This window comes from Stegostoma tigrinum, chromosome 1, assembly GCF_030684315.1.
Source record: "Stegostoma tigrinum isolate sSteTig4 chromosome 1, sSteTig4.hap1, whole genome shotgun sequence".
NCBI lineage: Eukaryota > Metazoa > Chordata > Chondrichthyes > Orectolobiformes > Stegostomatidae > Stegostoma > Stegostoma tigrinum.
Window position 1 is genome coordinate 89447277 of NC_081354.1, and position 18518 is coordinate 89465794.

Genomic DNA, 18518 nt, shown 5'->3' on the forward strand with positions numbered 1-18518 from the left:
GACTCCGGCTACCAGCATCAGCAGTCCTTATTATTTCGATTAATTGGGAGTGCCCTGGAGGATGGGTTCAGAAGTGAATAAACAGGGGGGTTTGCCCAATTATGTGGGATGGGGTGGATATGTTGGTTGCAGTGCTCTTTTTTAAGTGGGGGGCAGGGTGGTGTGGAAGGTAGTGAGTTTGGGGTGCTGTAGCGGTGTGCGGGGCTATGGGATATGATCATCACTGTTCTAGGTAAGGTTGGTTTTCAGCAGTAGGAGCACGGTTGTGATAGTGGTTTGCATTACTTGGGGTTGGGAGGAAGAAGACTGGTAGTGGTTAATTTGCATTGCTCTAGGACTTGGGGGTGGATGTGCTGCAGGAGCAGGTGGGTATGCAGTTTACACAGCTGGGCATGGTGGGCCAAGTTCTAGCCCTGCAGGGATTAAGGTACTTTGCAGTGCTCCAGTGTTTAGGGTAGTTTGCATGACTTCAGGAGTTATTTCCAGTGCTCCAGGGGTGCTGTGTATGGTATGCACTGCCTCTGCAGAGGTGCAGCGCTTCGGGGAAGCAGTCGTCCGCGCTCGCGCTGCACTGTGGAAGGTTGCGGGGGCGGGCCAGCGGCGCGCGCGGTGACGGTTGGTTGCCCGGTAACGGAGCTGGCGGCGGACGATGGAGCCGGATTCGGTGCAGCGGCAGCTCTCGGTCACCATCGCTCACATCGTGCAGCGGCTCCGGGGCTCGAAACTACACTCGGAGCTGGAACGGGAGGCCAGGGTGAGTCCCGAAGAGAGCCCAGGGCCGGCTAGAGACCCGGAGGGGAGTGGCGGCGACATTGAACAGCCTGATCCCAGGCCGAGCCCCCACTCCCGTCTGTCCAGATGGAGAGAGAGAGAAGGAAAGTGAAATAAATGGCCTGAAATTAAACCTGATGGCTTGGAACTGGATCAGAATTCATTGCAGGCAGAGAAGAAGCTGCACTCCTGTCCCCAGAGGCTCAGGTTTTTGTGTCTTCTGAGGACAGGGGATCACCTTAACCCTTATTGCGCTTTTTTTCTAACATCCTAATACACCTTGCTGTACATTTCCAACATAACCTGAAATATTCACGGTTTTCTCACCCGACACCGGTCCGGGCTTTGTGGAAATACAGTGTTTGATTCTGATAAAGACATTTGGCGACTGTTTTCATTATTAAGAAAATCATCTGATAACCTCACCCTCGTGGCCATCCCTTTTTCTAAACTGCTTTTATTTTGGGCGTAAGCGATTGCCTCCATTCTTGTCAATTTCAACGCGGAAACCAACATCCAGATTTATGCTAGTGATTAGTTTTTATTGTTTGGGTGTTGTGATTCCGCAGGTTTGGAAAGGGTGGTTCACAATGCTGCTGCCTTATTGCTACATTATTAATATTATTGGACAAACATCTGATCACTAAGTGCTGTTGATTTTCTAGTCAGATCAAATGACATACGATTTAAATTCTAAATATGCTGCCCCATCAAAATCATCGTTCACCAAAATATTTTGGACAGCTCTGCTTCAGAGATGCGTTCATGTCACCCGATCTTAAATTGCACAGTTGACTAATTTCAAAGTGAACTTAGCGAAAAAAGGTTGCATGAATGACTGAGATAATGGGAACTGCAGATGCTGGGTGTGCTCCTGAGATGCTGCTTGGCCTGCTGTGTTCATCCAGCCTCACATTTTATTATATTGCATGAATGACTTCTGTTTTAAACTGAGTCTTGGTGACACATGGCATTTGCAAAATCACTTTGTGTTGATATCTGTTAAGGCTTAGTAGGCGGTAACACCAGGACTGATAACTGAATGTTTTAGAAGAGCTGTAGAATGAAATACAGGTCAAGAAATTTATGTGAACAGTAAAAGCACTTTATTGCCGTGAGTCAGAGCAAGAAAGACTTGACCCAAAACGTCAACTTTCCTGCTCCTCTGATGTTGCGTGGCCTGCTGTTTTCCTCCAGCTCCACACTGTTATCTCCAGCGTCTGCAGTTTCATGCTCTCCCTTATTGCTGTTAGTGATTGTTTCTGAAAACTATATGATTATCTTTGTTTTTGATAGTGTATATACTTATAATTTATTTACATTTTCTCAAGTTTTGCATCACATTTTAATCGAACTACGATTTTGGAGATATTTGCTATTTGTTTGTTTTCTATAAAACCAAAGAACTGCAAATGTTGCAAATCTGAAACAAACAGAAAGTACTGGAGGAACTCAGCAGGTTGGGCAGCGTCTGTAGAGAGAAACAGACTTAATGTTTGACATCCAGTGACCCTCCAAAAGAAATGAAAATCGTTGGGAAAGGCAAGCCTTTATACTGAAATTGGGTTGGAGGAGTGAATAGAATACGTGGAGGTGGGTCCCAGAGAGAGAAGAGAAGAAAAAAATTGCTGATGATGAAGCTGGGTGCACAATGGCACAGTGGTTAGCAAACTTTGATGACCGTGGAGTTTGCATGCTCTGTCCATGTCAATGTGGCTTTTCTCTGGTGCTCAGGTTTCTTCTCACAGTCCAATCGTGTGTTGGCTAGGTGGATTAGCCTTACGAAATTTGCCTCATAGTGTTTAGAGATGTACATGTTAGGTTGGTTAGCCATGGGCTGAAACCCCATGTGGAGTTACAGGCATAGGGTGGGGAATAATGTAGCTCCATTGGAGATCAGTGCAGACTTGATGGGCCTAAATGGCCTCTATCTTCACCGTAGGGATTCTATGATCCTATGTTAAGCTGAGGGAGAGAGAGGGGTGCATGCTAAGTAGGGTGTCAAAGAGAAGTGTAAGTGGTTGAAAATTGCTTCCCTGTACTGGTAGCAATCCATAGGAACAAACAGTGTGGGGGAAGGGTAATGAACGTAAAGGAAGGTGTTAATGTTGTGAAATTGTTAAACTCCATGATGAGTCCTGAAGGTTGTAAGGTACATAGGTGGATGATGTGTGTTCCTCAGTGGATTTATAATGGATATGGGTGGCACTGGAGCTCCACAGCAGACCTGAGACAGAAATGTTGGCATGGAATACTGTGGTTTGTTGAAGTGGCTGGCAGCTGGAAGTATGTGGTCATTTACGATCAGAACATAGATGTTTGGCAAAGTTAACGTACAGGAGATTACATTTTGAGCAGCAAATTCACTAGGCTAGAATGAATGAGGTGCAGGTCAATCACTGCTTCACTCGGAAGATATGATTGGTGTTGAATAGTTGTGGGGTGGGGCTCGAGATAAACAGGCATGCGTTACACCTCTACAATTGCATGGGAAGCTGCAATGAAGATGTAGGGAGGACTGGACAAAGGTGTCTCAGAGAACAGTCACTGTGGAATGCTGACAAGAGAGGGGAGGGCATTATGTGTCTGGTGGTGGCATCCCATTGGAGGTGGTGGAAATGGCAGATTATGATCTTTTGGATGCAGAAGCTAGAGAGGTGGAAAGAAAACTGGGGTACTTGTTATTGTTGAAGAAGGGGAGGGAAATGGTGAGAGCAGAAAATCAGAAAATGGGCTGGAAATAGCTGATAGCACTGTCAGCCACAGTAGCATGGAATGCTTAGTTGAGGATTAAGGTGGCCATTTCTGAGGCTGTCTTGTGGAAGGTACAAAATCTGAGAACAGATACAATGGTGAAGGAGAAACTGGGAGAATGGAATCACATTCTTACAGGAAGCAGGGCAAGTGCGTGTACAGTCAGGGCAACTGTGGGAGTCAGTAGGTTTGTAACGGAAATCGGCCACCAGCTTATCCCCAGTAACATAAAGAAAGATGTCAAGGAGGAAGGGAGGAATCGGAGATAGACTAGGTGAAGATTAGAGCAGGGTGGAAATTGGAAGCAAAATTAATAATGTTTTAAAATTCCGAATGAATCAGGGAAGACAGCACCAATTATACTGTCATTGTACCCGTGAAAGCGTATTAGGGAGGGATCTGAGAAGGATGGAAACAAAGAATAGTTCATGTTCCATGTAATGTCTTAATGTATTCTATTCAGTCCCCCCACCCTGTCATCATCCTTTCCCAGCTATTTTCAGCTCTAGGAGAAGCGTCATTGGACTCAAAATGTTAGCTGTGCTTTCCTCTGTACAGATACTGCCAGACTTGTTGAGTTTCTGTGGCACGTCTGTTTTTGTTCTGTTACCAATCTTACCTCTCCATGAAAGAAACCTAATATTTCACATTTCCAGAAAAATTTGCATGCTCATCTAGACCATTACTTCTTTTCAAATGCTGGACTTTCTGGTGCCAGAATATTGCACCATTGAGGAAAGGGTGTTGTTGTCAACATTGACTTTGGTATTGTACTGACACACGTATCGGAATTCAGAAACACTCCAGGGAAAACAAGAAGACAGCATAGTGGCAGCAGGAAGAACTGAATAAATATAGGCAAGAAATTTCCATAAGCACTTACATATTGCAGCTACTTCATTGTTGAAGCAATGCACTTGGTAAATTAAAAGAAAAGTATTGTTCATGGGATATGTTAATGATATTGCTGTCTAGGCTAGCATTTATTGCCCATTTGCAGTTGCACTCAAGAATGTGGTATGCACTGCTTTATTTAACCCTGCAATCTGGGGATTTGGTACATGATTACTGCTACTAGAAAGGGAATTCTAAGATTTTGATCCAGTGACAATAAAGGAGCAATGATATTACGCAGGATGGTGTGTGGCTTGGACTGGAAGTTGTGGGTCCTGGTGATCCTAGGAATCTGATGCCATTGTTCTTTTAGGTGGGAGAGGTTGCAGGTTTGCAAGGTGCTGTTGATGGGACTTTGTTGAGTTGCTGCACTTCATTTTGTGCATACTGCTGCTGCTGTGGTCGGTGGTGAAGAGAATGAATGTTGAAAATGGTGGATAAGGCATGTAATGAATGGAACCAGGGCCAGGCAGATCTGGTTGACTATGAGATCCTTGATTGGGGATGTTAACCTGGGCTAATCAGGGAATCCTGGATGACAGATATAAACAAGAGATTCAGAAGGTCTCCTCAGTCTAGGGATGGCTTGGAACTGGATTGTCAGAGCCAATGAACTGTGCACATGTAAATAAAGGGTGATTTGGTGATGGGGTACCGGCTTCTATGTAGCTATTTCAGAGTACCAATCAAACAGGCTACTTTATCCCGGATGGCATTGAACTTTTTGAGTGAAAATGTAAGATATCTCAGAAGTTTAAGCAACAGGCAAAACAAACTGTTTCATGTTGTTACCATGCAAAATCAATATGAATGGTGTTTGCCACTAACAGGATGCAACTGTCAAGCCAAAAAGATACAGCTGTCTGTCACATAAGTGTGTAATGTGTTTTATGAATCTTAGTACCAGGGTGATGGCAGGTATGTAGGCTTTATGTCTTGCTTCACCTGTTCACAACAAGCAAGATATTAACTTTATCCGACCAGCATGCAGTGGCAAAACTTTCAACATAGTGTCCAACTGATCAACCCTAATGAACCCTCCTACGTTCAAGTCTAAATCATTTGTATATGCCACAACCAGTCTGACTTAAAATTTAAGTGAAGCCTTGCAATTAATTGCCATTTAGCAATAATGATACATTCCCGATAGCAATGCCTCTACCAATCTAAGTCCACTTACCATTGAGCCAGCACTCTCCTCATGTAATATAAATGTTGGTTTTCTCCTTTTGAATTAGAATTCCTGAACATTGTCCTGAAGGATGCAAGATGAAAAGCTTTACAAAATTATTTTTCAGCAATACTCGACCGTTAATGATCAAAAATAAGGATGATTATTTGAATAGTTATTTTGCATTGGTTGTCACCAGAGAGGAAAACATGTGACACACACAAGCATCTACAAATCAAGAAGTAGGGGGACCGGAGGGAATCAGGAAAATTGCAATCTCCAGAAAAGTCATACTGAATAAATTGTTGGAGCTGCAGTCTGACAATTGCCTGATGGATTTCATGCTAAAGCCTTAAAAGAGTTTTCCAAAAATAATTTGATTTCAAAAGGTCCCATTAGATTGAAAGATGGGAAATGCAACTCCTTTATTCAAAAAGGTAGGGAGAGAGAAAACTGGAAACTTAAAGCCTTATTAGCTTAACATCTGACATAAGGAAAATGTTTGAAGCTATTATGGAAGTTACAGCAAAGTAATAAGTTCAAGGTAATAGGCAGTGCCAGTATGGGTTTATGAAAGGGAAATCATATCAAATCATGCCTATTAGAGTTCCTTGAGGACACAACATGTTCTGTGAATAAAGAGGAACTACTGAATGTGCTGTACTTAGATTTTCAGAAGGCTTTTCAGAAAGTACCACATCGAAAGCTATTGTGGTAAATAAAAGCTCAAGATGTACAGTGTCCTGTTCAAAGGCAAGATGCAATGAATGATGTTCAGGAGGAATCAGTGCTTGGACCTCCATAATTTACAATTTTTATGAATGACTTAGGTGATGGCATGTATAGACTAGTGAGCCTTACCTCAGTTGTTGGTAAAGTGTTGGAAAAGGTTATAAGAGATAGGATTTATAATCATCTAGAAAAGAATAAATTGATTAGGGATAGTCAGCGCGGTTTTGTGAAGGGAAGGTCATGCCTCACAAACCTTATTGAGTTCTTTGAGAAGGTGACCAAACAGGTAGATGAAAGTAAACCGGTTGATGTGGTGTATATGGATTTCAGCAAGGCATTTGATAACATTCCCCACAATAGGCTATTGTACAAAATGTGGAGGAATGGAATTGTGGGAGATATAGCAGTTTGGATCGGAAATTGGCTTGCTGAAAGAAGACAGAGGGTGGTAGTTGATGTGAAATGTTCATCCTGGAGACCAGTTACTAGTGGTGTACCGCAAGGGTCGGTGTTGGGTCCACTGCTGTTTGTCATTTTTATAAATGACCTGGATGAGGGCTTAGAAGGATGGGTTAGTAAATTTGCAGATGACACTAAGGTCGGTGGAGTTGTGGATAGTGATGAAGGATGCTGTAGGTTGCAGAGAGACATAGATAAGCTCTAGAGCTGGGCTGAGAGGTGGCAAATGGAGTTTAATGCAGACAAGTGTGACGTGATGCACTTTGGTAGGAGTAACCAGAAGGCAAAGTACAGGGCTAATGGTAAGATTCTTAGTAGTGTAGATGAACAGAGAAATCACGGTGTCCATGTACACAGATCGTTGAAAGTTGCCACCCAGGTTGACAGGGCTGTTAAGAAGGCATACAGTGTTTTAGCTTTTATTAATAGAGGGATCAAGTTCCGGAACCAAGAGGTTATGGTGAAGCTGTACAAAACTCTGGTGCGGCCGCACTTGGAGTATTGTGTACAGTTCTGGTCACCGCATTATAAGAAGGATGTGGAAGCTTTGGAAAGGGTGCAGAGGAGATTTTCTAGGATGTTGCCTGGTATGGAGGGAAGGTCTTACAAGGAAAGTCTGAGGGACTTGAGACTGTTTTCATTAGAGAGAAGAAGGTTGAGAGGTGACTTAATTGAGACATGTAAAATACTCAGAGGGTTAGATAGGGTGGATAGGGAGAGCCTTTTTCCCGGGATGGTGACGGCGAGCACAAGGGGGCATAGCTTTAAATTGGGGGTGAAAGATATAGGACAGATGTCAGAGGTAGTTTCTTTACTCAGAGAGTAGTAAGGTAATGGAATGCTTTGCCTGCAACGGTAGTAGATTCGCCAACTTTAGGTACATTTAAGTTGTCATTGGATAAGCATATGGACGTACATGGAATAGTGTAGGTTAGATGGGCTTGAGATCGGTATGACAGGTCGGCACAACATCGAGGGCTGAAGGGCCTGTACTGTGATGTTATGTTCTATGTAACTATGGTTGCCAAATTTGCTGATGACGCAATGGTGGGCAGGAGAGTAAGTTTTGTAGCAGATATAAGAAGCTATGGAAGATGCAGATGGATTGTTTGATCAAAGACCTGGAAAATCTCATTTTGGCAGGAGGAATAGAAAACAGCATGTTATCTTAATGGTGAACAATTGTTTGGAGATGCAGAGGGATCTAGGTGTATACGTGCATGAATCACAAAAGGTTAGTATGGAGGTACAACAGGTAATCTAGAAAACTAATAGAACGTTATCATTTATTGAATGCTAAAGTAGAGAGGTTATACTTACCGGCAATGGTAAGATCACATCTGAAGTATCATGTACTGTGTTGGTCACCTTATTTACAGAAGGTTATAAATATGTTGAAAGCAATTCAGGCAAGCTTTCCCAGACTAATAGCTGGAATGAGTGGGTTGTTTAATGAGAAAGAATTGGATCGGCTAGGATTGTATATCATGGAATTTAGAAGAAAAACGGGTTACTTGTTTGAAACATAAAATATCCTAATGGCTTTTGATGGGTTGAATGTGAAGACAATGTTACCTCTTATATAGATGCCAAGAGCTAAGGGCCAGTGTTTAAAAAAGAGGTGCGGTGATTTTCTTGCCTCTGAGGACTGAGTCTTTCAAACACTTTGAAAAAATTGTGAAAATTGTTGTTGAATATTTTTGAGGTTGAGGTGGATAGATTCTTGCTGAGCAAGGGGGTGCGAGAAATGGACAGGAATGTAGATTTAAAATTACAGTCAAATCAAACATCATTGATGATGGAGTACGCTGACGGGAGAGATAAAAATCGAAAGATACCAAGAGTTTAGTCAATTAACAATAATTTAGGTACAAAACAACTGAGAAACCAGTTTATTTGTGTCTTACTTTTAAGGCAGGGTAAGTAGTCTGTGGTTCTTCTGTGGCACTGGTTGAACTAACTGGCTGGTGCAGTTCAGAATTCTTAGAAACTTTGTTCTCTTTGAAAATCTTCCAAAGGTCTTCTGAGGAATGCTGCTGAAATCTAACTTCTGCTTAGTTGTTTTGATAAAATAAAGTTCATTAGTTGCACAGAGCAAAATAACAAGTTTTTTCTGCACTTTTCAGTCTGGAAGCTTATCCTTTGTGCCTGGAATTAGGTGTTTTGATATGACCATGGATGTTATGTGTAGCAGTGTTGACATCCTAACAAACTTTTTTTGATATTGTATCATTGAAGCAATTGTATTCAGCATTGTGTGAGTCAATCTTTCTGTGAACGGGGAAGCTATTACTATCAAGACAAAGGCATCTATTGCAGGTAAACAACCGTCTGTGACCCATTTAGGTGGCAAAGTGGAAAGCCATAAATGCATCACTTTACAGGATGGGGGTAACTTGCAATACTTTTATGTTGGGGTTTTCCTTGGAGACATTCTAACTCTGGGGTTTTAATTAACATAATAGTTACCATTCCAGTCTCATTAGGAGGTACTTAAAGTATTGATTGTCTGGCTGACTTTGACTTCTCAGAAAGTTTCTTGGAGGTTATTGTTAAATACTGCCACGTGATAATCAGAGTCCTGTTTGTTGGGCTGTTTAATATTTCTTAGTGACCACTAAATATGCATGTAGATATGTATTAAAGTTGGCTTTTTCATGGTGACCAGATCAACTAAAATGGGTGGGTATTTGCATGTGGCTTCAGTTGGCTTCTCACAGGTGAAGGATTTGATTGACTGCACATGTGGCTATTATTAAATCATCCATTGTTCGTGTGCCATTAGGACCTCCAGTTCCTAAAAAGTACAGCACATGTGCAACCACAGAAAAAGAATTATACAAGTGGCATGCTTGAAATAATTTTGTAATGACGTGAGTAGCCAGGCTTACACCACCTGCCAGTCACATGCTGGACTCACTATCCCATGCTTCCCAGAATCATCCTGGAATCAACAAGATATCTCTAAGACAGACACCAGTTTCTAAAATGCAAGTCTTAAAATTCATTACAAATGACAAGCCAATTGCCTTGCAGCAGGCAAAAATCGATAAGAAAGTGTCACTGTCACAAGCATGTAATTTTAATATTATAGATTTTGTAGATTTATAGATTTTGATCCTTTAAAAAGGGATATGCAACATGTATCCAAAAAAATCAGAATTTTCTTGAGGATACAACTGTAATCGACCAGATAGAAGAAGCAGACTATACTTATCTTGAGATGATTCACAAAATGCATTTGAAATTCAATGAACATTGGACAACACAATTGATTTGCTTTAATTATGGATATTATTAATTATGGATATTAACTTTAATTGCTGCACAGATGACAGCTGTCTAGGTCCTAAACTTTGAAATTCCCCCACTGAATCTCCCTGTCTCCGTATACACATCACTGTCAAATTTTATTTGTGAAGCATCTTGGCATGTTTTATTAGGTTATAGGCACTATTTAACCAAATGTTGTTAGCTATGAGACCCAGTAGCTCCATTAGACCTGTTTCTTTATATTTCCAATATCCCTTGTATCTGAGTTAAAAACTGTGAAAATGTACAAATATTAAAATTACTCATCATCGTTTGAAATCAAGAACTGTTCAAGATGGTGCAAATGAGAGAATGTTTTATGCAGCATATTTAAAAAGAGAAGTTGATTGATGCTAGATAGGAATAAATGTCACTGGCCATAATGGCAACAGCATGGGACTAAGTGGATTGGACTTTTGCACGAGACCAATTTACCTCCTTGTTTGTGGTATAGAATTCTTTGTCTGTTTGGTGAATTTTCAAATTTTATGGCATATTTTCCAGTATGTTTTACCAAGTACTGTTTCATTGTACACAATGGTGGAGCTGGAACTTTGCATTGCATTTGTCATGTCGGATGTTCTGATTGTCATTTGTAACCAATGGAAGAGTCAAAATGATAAGTGTAGTATACTGTGTGTAGGAAGCAGGTGAACATTCTTAACCCTGTTGCACTTTCTTAACCCTGTGCCACAAGTTGAAGAGTTGTCTGATTTGTTCTGTTATTTTATAACTAACATGGAAAGTTTTCACACACTACGTCTATTTTGCAGACTTGCCTTCACAAATCTGAGGTTCGGATTGAATCTTTGAAGGAAGATCTGAAGGACTTCTTACGGAAATCAGGTTAAAAAAATCCACTTTAGATTTTTGCTTTTTAAATTAAAACTCTTTTAGTGAAATCCAAAGTACTATTTAACAAAAGAAAAACTGGAAAAAAATAATGTTACAATGAAATTTGTGTCAACAGGATTGCAACAACCAGCATCTTAGATTATCTCTGCCCCATTAAAATGCATTTCGTAATTTTGTAAGTACTTTATGTAAAATTGATTTCCTTCCAATAATTTAAATGCATCAGAGCAAATTACTTCCTCATTAATTTATTTTTATTTGACTTTTGTAAAAATATCGTCTGAAAGAGAAGTATGGAAATGAAAACCAGCTAGGGTAAATTGTAGTCATAGTTGGTTCAATTACATTGTACAGAGATAACCTGGTTGTTGAAACCTCACAATGAACGAAGCTCAAAGGCTTTACATTTACAACATAATAATTTTACTTCTAATGTTTCTATTGCCATTACTTGACCTTCTGCTGATTAAATGTATGATCTTCCTATAGGAATTATTGCCTTAACCATCCTGGAAACCTTGTGCCTAATTTATTTGCTCAATGTGATGAGATTAAAATAATGTTATTTCTTAGAAAAATTAAATTGCTTGTTAACCTACAATTTTGATTTATCAGTACCATCAGTTCCTGTAACACAAATTTTACTGTACAAAAGGCTATACTTAAAGATATTGCTAAGGGTAATGTGCAGCAGGTAATTTGTAGTGCTTACCTGTGTGAGTTTGGGTAGGGCTCAGTCATGTGATAGTTTCTTTCCACATCTGATGATTTTAAAGTTGTATGCAGAATTTAACTGCTGTTTGTTATAATAAGAAGAAATCACATTGTTATAGTTCGTGATTAGCTATCGTGCTGGTACATTACTGCCATTTTATTTGAAGCCTCAGTAAGCTGAGATTGTCTGAATGATGTTTCAAAATTTACTTAAATGTATCCTCCTGTCTTAATTACAGGAGTTGTCAGTCTCCCGGTACTGCTGCAATTTTGTATTTTAGAGTTAAAAATATTTTTCCTGTGTCATTCTCTGGTCCTATTCAAGCATTTAGATTTATGAGACAATTCTTCAGAATTTGTCAAGCATTTGTAAAGTGTTTTCTAGTAATATAAAATATAAATCATTCGCTTGGCCCTGATTTCATCTTGGTCTCTTAAGACATGAATCATCTCACAGATGCAAGTGGGGAGAGATAATAAAATGTGAGGCTGGATGAACACAGCAGGCCAAGCAGCATCTCAGGAGCACAAAAGCTGACGTTTCGGGCCTAGACCCTTCATCAGAGAGGGGGATGGGGAGAGGGAACTGGAATAAATAGGGAGAGAGGGGGAGGCGGACCGAAGATGGAGAGTAAAGAAGATAGGTGGAGAGAGTATAGGTGGGGAGGTAGGGAGGGGATAGGTCAGTCCAGGGAAGACGGACAGGTCAAGGAGGTGGGATGAGGTTAGTAGGTAGCTGGGGGTGCGGCTTGGGGTGGGAGGAAGGGATGGGTGAGAGGAAGAACCGGTTAGGGAGGCAGAGACAGGTTGGACTGGTTTTGGGATGCAGTGGGTGGGGGGGAAGAGCTGGGCTGGTTGTGTGGTGCAGTGGGGGGAGGGGACGAACTGGGCTGGTTTAGGGATGCAGTAGGGGAAGGGGAGATTTTGAAACTGGTGAAGTCCACATTGATACCATATGGCTGCAGGGTTCCCAGGCGGAATATGAGTTGCTGTTCCTGCAACCTTCGGGTGGCATCATTGTGGCAGTGCAGGAGGCCCATGATGGACATGTCATCAAGAGAATGGGAGGGGGAGTGGAAATGGTTTGCGACTGGGAGGTGCAGTTGTTTGTTGCGAACTGAGCGGAGGTGTTCTGCAAAGCGGTCCCCAAGCCTCCGCTTGGTTTCCCCAGTGTAGAGGAAGCCACACCGGGTACAGTGGATGCAGTATACCACATTGGCAGATGTGCAGGTGAACCTCTGCTTAATGTGGAATGTCATCTTGGGGCCTGGGATGGGGCTGAGGGAGGAGGTGTGGGGACAAGTGTAGCATTTTCTGCGGTTGCAGGGGAAGGTGCCGGGTGTGGTGGGGTTGGAGGGCAGTGTGGAGCGAACAAGGGAGTCATGGAGAGAGTGGTCTCTCCGGAAAGCAGACAGGGGAGGGGAAGGAAAAATGTCTTGGGTGGTGGGGTCGGATTGTAGATGGCGGAAGTGTCGGAGGATAATGCGTTGTATCCGGAAGTTGGTAGGGTGGAGAGGTTCGGTTTGCATATAATATGGTGTGGAAGGAATTTGGATGTTGAGGCACACTGTACATAACATCCGTTTTGATTCTCCAAGATGGCAACTCATAACTCAACATTACTCATATGCTGCCAGAGATGTAATTCCTTACCCCAATGCATTTAGAAAAAGACTTGCATTGGTGAGAATTTTCTACCACTTGGTAGAATTCTGACTTTTGGAAAATGAATTGAACCATTTAATTTTTTTCATTCTTCCCATAGACCACTCCTCCCTTTTGAATCTGCTGGCTTCTGTAAAAAATTCCTAAGTGTGATAAATTGTAATTGTTAAAAAATGAGCATCGAACCAAATAAGGGGTACAATGTGGTGGGGTATGGTTGGATAGAGAGATGGAAAAAGGAGTTTAAAAGCTTGATCAGAGATACAACTTAAGGATAGTCTGAAAGAGCAAAAGCATACGGAGAAGAAAATCCAGTGTGCTGGGCTTTGATTGAGGTAACATCCATAAATAATAGGACAAAAAAGTTGATGTAAAGTCACTGTAGTCCTATTAGACCATAGGACTGCTCTCTCATTAGGGAGAGAGATGACTGGTAATGGTTTAACCCAAGTGTGACACGTCTCAGGTGGTGAAGGCAAATCTTTCATGGGTCTCTCAACCGACATGGGAAGTGAACCCATGCTGTTGGTGTCACTCTGCATTGTAAGTCAGCCATCTAGCTAACTGAGGTAAACTAACTTCCTCTGCAATACAGAGGTTGAGTCAGAGTAATGAAGATTTGGTTTTCAGTTTTGAAGATGATGAAGAAAGGAGTGGTTGGGGCTTATAAAGGATTTAAACATGAAGATGGGAGTTTTAAATTTGAAGCATGATAGCTCAGAGCCAAGATAAGCAAAGGTTAATTTCACAGGTATGATGCTTTCTCTTGTCCAAAGATCCTTCCTAATTTATGTAGAGGTGATTACTAATTTGATGAACTTCTCTGAGAGTCCTTGTTTTGAAAAGACACACTCCGATGAGTAAGCTGCTAATGGGAGGAATGATCTTGTAGCAGTCTCAATCGCAGGGGGCAAGCTATTTGGCAAGCTAATGGAACTTGAGAAAGAGAAATGATAGAACCTGATGCCTGCACCCAAGAGTTTTAAAGGAAATGGCTGCAGAGATAGTGGAGGCATTGGTCAAAATGTTACCAGAACTCATTGTTACTGTGGATTGGAAAATCACTCATGTCATTGCCCTCTTCAAAAAGGAAGGGAAACAGAAAGCAGGAAACTACAGGCCAGTTTTACTACCACCTGTCACTGGGAAAATGCTAGACTATTAAGGAAGAAATATCAGTATATTTAGAAAAGTTCAACACAGTCAAACAGAGTGAGTATTGTTTTGAGATCAGGAAGTAATGTTTGATAAATTTGCTAGTGTCCTTGAGGATGTAGCAAGAAGAGCTGCTAAAGTGAAACCAGAGGATACAGTGTATTTGTGTTTTTAGAAGGCATTTGATAAGGTGGCACATGAAAGGTTATAAGACCATAAGAAACAGGAATGAAAATAGGCTGTTTGGTGTCTCAAGAAGATCCTATTGCACAGGATAGGGGCTCATGGTATTAAGAGTAGTGTATTAGCGTGCATTGAGCATTGACTGAGAAGACAGTCAGGATTAATGGGTCTTTTGCAGGCTGAAAATATGTAACTAGTGGAGTGCTACAAAGCCTAAATAATTTACTCTCTGTATTAATGACTCGGAGGCAGGGACGGACTGTGATGCATCCAAATTTACTGATGATATGAAAATAGGTGGGAGAGCATGTTGTGATAAGGACATAAGGAATCTGCAACGGGATATAGGTAGGTTGAGTGAGTGAGCAAAATCTTGGAAGGTGGTGTTTAATGCAGGAAAGTATGAAGTCATGCAGTTTGGTCAGAAGAATGAAAAAGACTGCTATTTAAATGGAAAGTGACTTTAAAGAAATGTCACGCCGAGGGTTCGGGGTGTTCTTATGCACAAAACATAAAGTGTTAACTTGTAGCTGCAGCAAGTAATTAAAATGCTAGTTGAATTTTTGCCATTATTGTTGGGGATTTGTGTTTAAGAATCGGGAAGAATTGTTACAATTGTACAGGATGTTGGTGAGGCTTCACTTGGAGTACTGCGTACTAATTTGCTCCCTGTATTTAAGGAAGGATATGCTGGAATTGAAGGTAGTTCAAAAGAGATTCATTAGGCTGATTTCTAGGGTGAAGATGTTGTCTAATCAAGAATGGCTAAACAGAATAGGCCTTTATTTGTCAGAATTTAGAAGAATGAGGGATGATCTTATTGAAATACAAAAGGATTTTGAGAGGGCTTGCTTTGGTTGATATTGAGAAGATGTAGGTTAGATGGGCTTGAGATCGGTATGACAGGTCAGCACAACATCGAGGGCCGAAGGGCTTGTACTGTGCAGTAATGTTCTATGTTCTATGTTTCTACTAATGAGGGAATCTTGAATTAGGGAACATATTTTTAAATGAACACCCCCTTATTCTGTAACTTCTTCTCTCAGAGGGTGGTGAATGCCTGATATTCTGTACTGTAGAGACTTGTAGAGGCTAGATCACTGGAAGTACGTTAACAGAAGGTAGACAGATTTTTGAAATATCAAGGAATTGAGGGTGTTGAGGAGCTAGCACCAAAGAGTAGTTGAGGTCTGGGGCAGAACAGCCAAGATCTTATTGAATGGTGAGCAGGCTTGAGAAGACAAATCTCCTCCTCATTGTCCTATTTCTTGTATTCATATGTTTGTTCCATTTGCTGTTACACCTTACAAAAAAATACTTCATAGTGTTCGGGATTGCTGCTTGTATCACTTAAGTTGGGAGACAGTTAGTCCTGAATTTAATTCTTGCTTTGATCTGGTCTTTGAGTACCTTCCAGATCTCTTCTGGATCTTTATAAATGTCCACGGAAGAAGGCAGGCACATTATTTTCTGTGAAGCCCTTCCTTACTGAAGACAAGGAGGATTTTCAGTATTCTTTTATTGGAATCATTTGTTGCTTGACCTTTAAAATAAAACTGCATATCATGTTTAAAAGTTGTAATTTAAAGTTATCGTTGCTTTCCCAGTCAATAATTAAGTGTTTTCCTTCCACTTTTCATTGAAGATCAATACTATTTGTAAGGTGTGGAATACATTGCCTTGTTGCATCATCACTGAACTCATGATTACTGGAATAGATATTTCGGAGGCATAGAACATAGAACATTACAGCACAGTACAGGCCCTTCGGCCCTCGATGTTGTGCCGACCTGTCATACCGATCTCAAGCCCATCTAACCTACACTATTCCATGTATGTCCATATGCTTGTCCAATGACGACTTAAATGTACCTAAAGTTGGCGAATCTACTACCGTTGCAGGCAAAGCGTTCCATTCCCTTACTATTCTCTGAGTAAAGAAACTACCTCTGACATCTGTCCTATAGCTTTCACCCCTCAATTTAAAGCTATGCCTCCTCATGCTCGCCGTCACCATCCTAGGAAAAAGACTCTCCCTATCCACCCTATCTAACCCTCTGATTATTTTATATGCTTCAATTAAGTCACCTCTCAACCTTCTTCTCACTAATGAAAACAGCCTCAAGTCCCTCAGCCTTTCCTCGTAAGACCTTCCCTCCATACCAGGCAACCAGGCAACATCCTGACATTTCAACCCTGAACTCCACCCCCTTTCAAAAAAGGTAACAACTCATCTCATTTTGCGTGCTGCTTTATCATTATTGAAATCTTGTGTCGTTGAATTTAAGGTTAATATGGTAAAGTTCAGACTTGTGTTTGTTGCAATCCTTTCACCCTCTTCCTGTTTAAATTGAGCCCATTTGCTGTGCATTAACACAGCAGGCCAAGCAGCATCTTAGAAGCACAAAAGCTGATGTTTCGGTCTTGGACCCTTCATCAGAAAAGGGGGAGGGGGTGAGGGTTTTGAAATAAATATGGATAGAGGGGGAGGCTATTCGAAGGTGGATAGAGAAGTTAGTTGGAGAAGAGACAGACAAGCTAAAGAGGCGGGGTTGGAGCCAGTAGAAGTGAGTGTAGGTGGGAGGTAGGGAGGAGATAGGTCAGTCCGGGGAGGACGGACAGGTCAAGGGGGCGGGTTGAGGTTAGTCCATCTTAGGCAACCACCTGGAACTAATATCCATTTCAAACCCACCGACTCCCACAGCTACCTAGAATACACCTCCTCCCACCCACCCTCCTGCAAAAATTCCATCCCCTATTCCCAATTCCTTCGCCTCTGCTGCATCTGCTCCCAGGATGAGGCATTCCACTCCCATATATCTCTGATGTCCTTGTTTTTCAAGGACTGCAACTTCGCCTCTGCAGTAGTCGAGAATGCCCTCAATTGTGTCTCCCGCATTTCCCACAACTCATCCCTCACACCCCGTCCCCACAATAACCGCCAAAAGACAATCCCCCTCGTCTTCACATACCACCCCGCTAACCTCCGAATCCAACGTGTCATCCTCTGACACTTCCGCCATCTGCAATCCGACCCCACCACCAAAGACATTTTTCCCTCCCCACCCTTGTCTGCTTTCAGGAGGGACCACTCTCTCCATGACTCCCTAGTCCGCTCCACACTCCCCCCCAACCCCACCACACCCGGCACTTTCCCCTGCAACCGCGGGAAGTGCTATACTTGCCCCCATACCTCCTCCCTCACACCCATCCCAGGCCCCAGGAAGACTTTCCACATCAGGCAGATGTTCACCTGCACATCTGCCAATGTGGTATACTGTATCCGTTGTACCCATTGTATCCAGTAGCATCAATGTGGATGTCACAAGCTTCAAAATCTCCCCTCCCCCACTGCATCCCAAAAACAGCCCAGCCTGCCCCGCCTCCTTGTTCTTCATCTCAACTATCCCCTCCTCCCAACTCAAGCCACACCCCCATTTCCTACCTGCTAACCACATCCCGCCCCCTTGACCTGTCCATCCTCCTTGGACTGACCTACCCCCTCCCTACCTCCCCACCTACACTCACCTTTACTGGCTCCATCCCCGCCTCTTTAGCTTGTCTGTCTCCTCTCCACCTATCTTCTCCTCTATTCACCTTTGATCCACCTCCCCCTCTCTCCTAATTTATTTCAGAACCTTCTCCCCCTCCCCCTTTTCTGATGAAGGGTCTAGGGCAATGTCAGCTTTTGTGCTCCTAAGATGCTGCTTGGCCTGCTGTGTTCATCCAGCTCCATACTTTGTTATCTTGGATTCTCCAGCATCTGCAGTTCCCATTATCTCTGCTGTCCTGTTTTACCACTGGATAACTGAGGTACCTATGCTTTGCTGGCCCTTCACTTACCCTCCTCCCC

At 42.1% G+C, this 18518-nt stretch overlaps 1 protein-coding gene across 2 annotated transcripts in view; it reads left to right on the plus strand.

Annotated features, from left to right (window-relative positions):
• The first annotated feature begins 570 nt into the window (after positions 1 to 570).
• tbc1d19 (TBC1 domain family, member 19) overlaps positions 571 to 18518 on the plus strand; it is a 126016-nt gene continuing 108068 nt past the window's right edge. The window contains exons 1-2 of one of the 2 annotated variants that reach the window (XM_048545158.2): positions 571 to 754; positions 10867 to 10939. In XM_048545158.2, the coding sequence (XP_048401115.1) occupies positions 650 to 754; positions 10867 to 10939 (178 nt within the window). In that variant the 5' untranslated portion in view covers positions 571 to 649. The remainder of the gene's footprint in view (positions 755 to 10866; positions 10940 to 18518) is intronic. The other variant, XM_048545136.2, reaches the window with a different exon arrangement.